The sequence below is a fragment of the Plasmodium reichenowi genome, chromosome 10, assembly GCF_001601855.1.
Source record: "Plasmodium reichenowi strain SY57 chromosome 10, whole genome shotgun sequence".
Classification (NCBI taxonomy): Eukaryota; Apicomplexa; class Aconoidasida; order Haemosporida; family Plasmodiidae; genus Plasmodium; species Plasmodium reichenowi.
In genome coordinates, this window is record NC_033655.1 from 340,496 (window position 1) to 348,928 (window position 8,433).

Genomic DNA, 8,433 nt, shown 5'->3' on the forward strand with positions numbered 1-8,433 from the left:
AAAAAAAAAAAAAAAAAAAAAAAAAAAAATTGTTGCCTATACAAATATTTTTAATTTAATATATATATATATATATATATATATTATTTTGTTTATATGAATACAATATATAATATTGTATATTTTATTATATATATTCTTTCACAAATTAAAACAAAATAAATATAAAATTATATTATTACAATTATCTTTATATTAATTCGTTATATATATATATATATAATATATATGTTATTTTTAATTAGACGAATGAAATTTACTCTTCTTTCTATTTAAAAAGGATATATAACATGAAATAAATAAAATATAAACATATTATGATATTTTATATATATATATATAATATTTATATATGTTTGTATGTTTGTATGTTTGTATTTTTTTTTTTTTTTGATATTTTAGCTAGCCAAAAAGCTTTTCTTTCGAACAATTTTTTTTATTTTTTTAATTTTTTTTTTTTTTTTTTTATTTTTTATTTTTTCCCTTTTCCCAATGTATGATCATAAAACGTTTAAAGATTTGCTACAATTCTATGATGACCTGGAAAAGGAAGAAGTGTTGGTTTTATTTTTCCACAGCACGTTGTTAGATAATAATTATATATATGAATTGAAGAGTGAGAAGAAAATCGTTTTTTCCGAAAATGAAAATATCGAAATAAATGATTCATATGTAAAATATAAAATAGATAAAAGGAATAAGGATTTACTAATAACAAGAATATTAATACATCCAGAATGGAGAAATAATAATCATAATTATAATTTTACTTATAAACAAATTCATACATGTGATACTTATAATTTAAATATATTAAAAATAGGAAACTCATTAGTTATACAGCTAATAGATATAGAAGATCCATCATCTATTCATTCTTGTACAATTAATATCCAGGAGTATATAAATAAAAATATAACAGACAAATATATTAATGTAAATAATTATAATGAATATATTTATGTAGACAAATTAGAAAAAATTTTCCAAAGCAATATCTTAAATTATATGATCAGCAAAAATAAAAACAAGGAAAAAATTCATATAAATAAAAATAATACAAATGATATATATAACAACAAATGTCATACATATCAAACACAAAATATTACAATTAATCCACATACTAAAAATTGTGATAAAAATTATTTATTACATAATTTTAATGATACTTATTTTGATGATAAAAATCCACCCCTTTTAACAAATCACATTTTACCAAATATTAATCAACCTCATCCAGTTTTAAAACCTGACGGTCTTCTAGTTGGACCAAATAATAAATTTTTTAATCCTGGAAAATTAAGATATGACCCTATGGGCCCTTTTGGTAACGAGCCAAATTCTGACAATAGACCGTTTGAATATCAAAATAATTTCCCCTTTTAAAATTTTTTATTCTAATTAATATTTACACAATATATAAATATATATATCATCCAATTGTTCGAAAAACGAAATAATTGAATAAAATTAAAAAAAAAAATTTTTGTATACCTTTTGTAGTTTACATTAAATGTTTTTTTTTTTTTTTTTTTTAACGTGTAACATTTATATAACCAATTTGGAGAAAAAAATAAAAAAAAAAAAAAAAATATATATATATATATATATATATATATATATATATATATATATATATAATATATATAATTTGAAAAATGTAAAAACGTATATATAGATTTATAAAAAAAATATATTTACATATATTAGTTAAAAATAAAATGACGATCCACTTATTTATATATACTTCTTCAACAAATAATATATATATATATATATATATATATATTTATTTATTTATTTATTTATATATTTATATTTATCCTTTTTGTGTTATGTTTTGATAGGCCCATATTTTCCTTCTGTTAATTATTAGATTTTCCTAATCCAAAGAGTTCGATAAAAACCTTTTAGAAAAATTTGGCAAAATTGTCTGAACTGCAAAATGTAAATTTTTATTTGATTTACAATAATTAAACAAAGTGTCTATAAAATAATTATTATCCTTTAAATAATATATATTGTTATTCTTATTGGATAATGAATTTATTTTTGCTTTTTCATATGATTCTTCATTGTCTTCTTTTTTTTGTTTTTTCTTGTTCATATCATTAATATTTAATACATCATTTGTATCATTTTCAAAATGTTCATTATTTAAAGATATACCTTTATTGTTTTCTTCATCATATTTATTATTTTCATTATTATTTATCTTTTCTATAAGAACATTTTCTTTTTCAGTACTACCAATATTATCTTCATTTATATTCTTGTCTTTCATTTCATTTAACACATTAAGATGATCTTGAAATAAATTATTATTATTTACTTGTTGGCCCAAATTAATACCCATATCATATGTATCCTTGTTCTTATCATATTCCATCAAGGATTCACTTATAATATCGTCCATATACAATTCTTTAAAGAAATTTATAATATCCATATTGTTATCTTCAATTTTGTGATCAATCATATTATTTTCCCCATCTTTATTATCCTTGTTATTTATTTTACTTTTTTGAATTTCATATAATTCCTCTCCGGACATATCCATATACTTTGAGAAATCAAATGAGGAATTGTTCTTTTCATAAATAGGCTCAAAATTATAATCAATAATATTTTTATTATAAAATGAATTTTCTATTTTTTTATTAATTACTTCAACATTATTATCAAATAACTCTTCTTCATTCATATGATTCAATATATTATTATTTATCTTTTTATAAAACTTTTTACGCTTTATTTTTATTATTTTATTCTTCGTTTTGTAATGTTCAATAATTTTATCCCACTCATCACAATGTTTCAAAAATTTACAATTGCCGAAAATAAATAAATTGAAACGAGCTCGGGTCAATGCTACATTTAATCTTTTATAATTTGAAAAAAATAAATTCGAAGAATCAATTTCTTCATCAATACTATTTTCGGAAGAAGATGATAACAAAATTAATTCGTCATTTGTATTTGTAATGACCTCATTATTTTGATTATCTTTTTCTAAAATATTTTTTTCTTCCAAATGTTTTGTAATATCTTCATTTACATTTTTGGTAATATTTTTATTATTCTTTTCTTTTTTCTTTTTTCGTTTGAGATTCCCTTTTGTTCTTACACACACAAATATAATAATGTCCTTTTCAGTCCCTTGGAACCCATCCACTGTTCCCACGTCAATAAAATTCGATATATTCTTACTATAACCCTTGCTTATAAAAAAGCGCTTTAATATCTTCTTTAAAAAAAATTTCTCTGTTGCATAAGGTGTTATTATACCTATACGTTTATACCACTGTGTCATATTTTCGGACATAAATATATAATGTAAAAATTCTATAAAATGTATAACCACTTCACTCTCTTCAACGTTAATATAAGAATTTTTTATTTTTTTTTGTTTTGAAAATGATATATCATAAAATACACTATGTTGTAATAAGGGAATACAGAACCAATCAAGTAAACCCTGGTTCTCCTGGCATAACATAATCTTATTTAAAGAGGTGGAAGTTATTCCCATATGTTTTTTTATAAATTCAACTAAATTAAAATTACATAAAAGGTGTTCTAGATACTTATTTTGTACCTCATCATTAAATTGATTTTCGTCATCCCTTATTATATTTGATATATTTGTCATATTTGTTATATTTGTCATATTAGTTATATTTGTCATATTAGTTATATTTGTCATATTTGTTATATTTGTTATATTTGTTATATTTGTCATATTAGTTATATTTGTCATATTTGTTATATTTGTTATACTTTTTGTATTTTTTTTTCTTTTTATGTACTTACTTATCTCCAACTCCTTTAGTACTGTAAACAAAAAATGAGGAGCATCCCTAATTTTATTTTTATAATAACACTTTTTAGGAAATTCAGAGATTTCTGGATGCATCCTATACTGAATAGATAACATATTGTATTTTCTTTCATTTGTTAAATATTTTTTTTGTAGTCTTTCAAATAATGATCTTGCATATTTATGTTTCTTAGCATATAAAGAAAATACTGTTGCTGATAATTGTTTTGGATCCCCTACTAAAATAATTTTGTTGCATGCAAAAGATAATGGAATCAATATATCTATTTCGACTGATTGAGATGATTCATCTATAATTATAGCATCAAATTTTTTTATATTATTAATTAATGATGTATTGGAACTTGATGATAAAGTAGAACATATTATAGTTGACGTTTTTAAAAGATTACTTTTTATCATCTTATTTTCATCTTTCTTATTTAAATAAAAATATAATTGTTCTTTGAATTCTAAACTAAATTCTAAAAGATCTGTACTAACATTACCTCCTATTCTAGTAACTATAGGATTAAATAAATTGCCATTTTCATCTAATATACCTAAATCACTTGATACTAACCTTCTTAATATCTCATCGATAGCTGCATTCGATGGAGCACATACCAAAATTTTTTTATTTTTTATAAGATTTAATCGATTACTTTTTTTTTGTTTTTTCGTTAGATTTTTTGACATATTTTTTGATACATTTTTTGACATATTTTTTGGCATATTTTTTGATACATTTTTTGACATATTTTTTGGCATGTTTTTTGATACATTTTTTGACATATTTTTTGGCATATTTTTTGACATATTTTTTGGCATATTTTTTGATACATTTTTTGACATATTTTTTGACATATTTTTTGACATATTTTTTTCTTTCCTTTCTATTTCATAATTATTATTATAAATATTGTATGATGATTTATCATTATTGTAACCTTTGTCTTTTTCTTCCTTGTCTTCTAATTTTAATCCATGAAATTTAAAATTCAAATTGTCATTATTTTGTTCATAAATATGATAATTTGGTTCTTCATCATTATTATAATTATCATCACCATTATCATCATGATGATCACCATCATCATCATAACCATCATCATCATCATCACCATCATCACCATCATCATCACCATCACCATCATCACCATCACCATCATCACCATCACAATCACAATCACCATCACCATCATTTTTAATAATTTCTTTACTTTCACTGACATAATACGAATAATTACTTTTTTCATTCTTATTTTCTCCTATACAACCCAAATTGGTTTTCAACATATTATCATTATTTACATATGAATAATAATAAGACTCCGTTAAGGATATCAAATTTTTTATTCTATTTTCGTTATTCTTATACACATCATTATTTTCATCATTTGTATGATTTACATCTACACTTTCATCAACCTTTAATGTTCTATTTGATGCATTCATAATACTTAAATGTATAGCATACGCATCATTCTTTTCATTTAAATTACTTTTATTTATATGAAAAATATTTTTCCCTTCTTCTTTTTGATTCTCTTCAATATGATGAAAGTCTTCATATTCCATAGCATCGAAACAATTGTCATTCATATAACAGTAATCATCATTCTTATCATAATTTAACCATACATAAGGACTTTTTTTCTCTTCTTTTATAGACACATTAAAAGGTACATACGGATGCTCATCTATCATAGATTTTCTTGTTTCCAAACTCTTGTCCTTTTGTATAATATCAGCTTCAACATTTTGATCTTTCTCATAAAATATTAGTGCACTTATAATTCCTAAAATCGTCGTCGTCTTTCCTGTACCTGGTGGTCCTTGAATTAAAGTTATACCATCATTCAATATACTATTATTAATGGCACGTAATTGGTATTTATTATACATACTAAAAAAACGGTTTCTTAATAATTCTGGAATATATTCCAGACCTTTATAATATTCATCTAAAGGTTCAAGCATATAATCATTTTGCCGCATCACTTCATTTTTATTATTGTTATTATGAATAGATAATACATTTTTTTTTTTTTTGTTATCAATATAGTTATGTTCGTCATAATTACATATATTCTTTAATGCTCTTGTAATATTTCTTTCATTCGACATTTTGTTCATTATGTCTTTATTTTTAAAATCATCACACATATAACTTTTTAAATAATTTTTAATTTTTTCTATTAAATATTCTTCAGTTATATTGTCACTTAATTGAATATTATGTAATTCTTCTTGATTTATATTTACTAAATTTATATCATTCATATGTATATTTCTATTTTGTCTTATTTCATTATCTTGTAAATTTTTTTCGTCGTCCTTTTCTTTCTCTATATTATTATCTTTGCACCCTTTCATTAATTCCTCTTTATCAGAGTTATCATGAGGGTCTTCACCCCTCTTACGTTTCTTCACAGGTTTCTCATTTTGTATAACTACATCATGCATGTTGACTTCCTCATCATGATTTGTATTAACCTCTACAATTTCATTCAATATACATGAGTTTCTAAAATTAAATAAACAGTTAAACAAACGAATTGTCGAAATTAAACTGGTCAACTTTGATATACGAATAAAATAATTATGCATTATAGTTTCATTATTAAATATTTCATATATTATTTCTTTTCTAACTTTGTCAATAATATCAAAGTTTGGATAACTTAAATTAAATTTTATTTTAATATTTTCTCGACTTTTCGCTACTACATAACCTAATAAATGACGTACACAATATTTTCTAACCATATATATATCATCATTATTTTCGTCACTTATTTCTTTACGATTTTTTTCTACACCATTTTTACAATCAATTAATTCTTTTCCATTTTTTAACCTATCGTTTAAATCTTCCTTCTTATCATAATTAAATTGAGTTACTTCGTCTATTTTGTCACGTGATAACAAAAGAGGAGAGTTCTTTTTATTATTAATGTTGGCATTATTATTGTTATCAGAATGTGTTGCGCGATTTGGATGAACATTTGTATGATCATTTGTATGATCATTTGTACGATCATTTGTGTGAACATTTGTATGATCATTTGTAACACCACATGTATCACCATTTGTAACACCACATGTATCACCATTTGTAACACCACATGTAACACCATTTGTAACACCACATGTAACACCATTTGTAACACCACATGTATCACCATTTGTAACACCACATGTATCACCATCTGTAACACCACATGTATCACCATTTGTAACACCACATGTATCACCATTTGTAACACCACATGTACGATCATTTTTTTGATCCTCAGGATCTGTACACACAGACGAAGAGTCGGTCGATATTTTGTCGTTTTGATTACTACACGAATAATTTGATGATACGTCTGATTTTTTTTTTGAAGAATCAAATAATGGTGTGTATTTTTTTTGAGTATCATTTTTGGCTGTTTTTTTTGGTATGAATTTTAGTAGAACAAGGTCACCAAAAAATATGTTTGCATGTATTATACTATCATAAGATATATTAACAAAAAATTCATAGTTATATGTTTCTTTAATATCATTAATAATATTAACATCATATTCTATAATATCTTCATTTTCTTTTTTATTATTTATTAGTTGTTGTGTTTCAATTAAAAATAAAGGAAAGTATGAATAAAAATATTCTTCAAAATTATTATAAAGATCTGGTAGAGTACAAATATCTACATTCATTTTTAATCTATTCTTTACTGCTTTAAGATTTAATTCTTTTTCACTTCTTAAACTAGTATAATAATTCCATCTTAATATAATATTAATTAAAAAATCAGAAGCATCTACATACTTCTTTTCTTCAATAAATGAATGTAATATTAACAAAACATTATCATTATTTTCATTATCATCTTTTTTATGTAATTCATCAAGTTTTATATTACTATATTTCTCTTTTATTTTCTCTTCTAGCTCTTGAAATTCATTATCTTTAAAATATTTAGTAAATATATTCCAATTAAAAAAATTTCTTACAAAACATTCGTCATCCCATTCTTCCCACATTTTCTTTTTTTCATTCCCCTCACATGTTATTTGAACAACAACAAAATGTAAAAAAAAAAAAAAAAAAAAAAAAAAAAAAAAAAAAAAAATATATATATATATATATATATATTTTATTTTCTATGTTGTATATTTTTATAAAAATCGTACAAGTGATCCAATTTTTTATTATTTAAACGAATAAATATTGTTTTTATTTTATTTTACTTTATTTTATTTTTTTATTATAATATATTAATATATATATATATATATATTTTTTTTTTTTTCATTCTAATCTATCTTTTATTATTACATTTAAAGAGAAAAGAAAAAAATATATATAATACATATATATATTATATATCATTATATATAATATACTATTAAATATATATTATGTGAATATAGAAAATAATATACTATATAATTATAGATTATCATATATATATATATATAATTCCTTATTAGATCTCAATATAGAAAAAATATAAGCTAATTTCTTTTTATTAATTCTTTTTTTTTATATATATTTAAACATAATATGGATTCTTTTTTCTTTTTTTTTTTTTTTTTTTTTTTTATAAGTAAAA

At 21.6% G+C, this 8,433-nt stretch overlaps 2 protein-coding genes across 2 annotated transcripts; one reads left to right on the forward strand and one right to left on the reverse strand.

Annotated features, from left to right (window-relative positions):
• Nucleotides 1-492: 492 nt before the first annotated feature.
• On the forward strand, nt 493-1,389 carry PRSY57_1009500 (hypothetical protein; the record flags this gene model as incomplete). The annotated part of the gene is made up of 1 exon (XM_012907684.2): nt 493-1,389. One exon carries the CDS (start codon nt 493-495, stop codon nt 1,387-1,389), a length of 897 nt encoding a protein of 298 aa, XP_012763138.2.
• A 496-nt stretch (nt 1,390-1,885) lies between these two features.
• Nucleotides 1,886-7,861, reverse strand: PRSY57_1009600 (DNA2/NAM7 helicase, putative; the record flags this gene model as incomplete). The annotated part of the gene is made up of 1 exon (XM_012907685.2): nt 1,886-7,861. The coding sequence occupies one exon, from the start codon at nt 7,859-7,861 to the stop codon at nt 1,886-1,888; it is 5,976 nt and encodes a 1,991-aa protein (XP_012763139.2).
• Nucleotides 7,862-8,433: the final 572 nt, after the last annotated feature.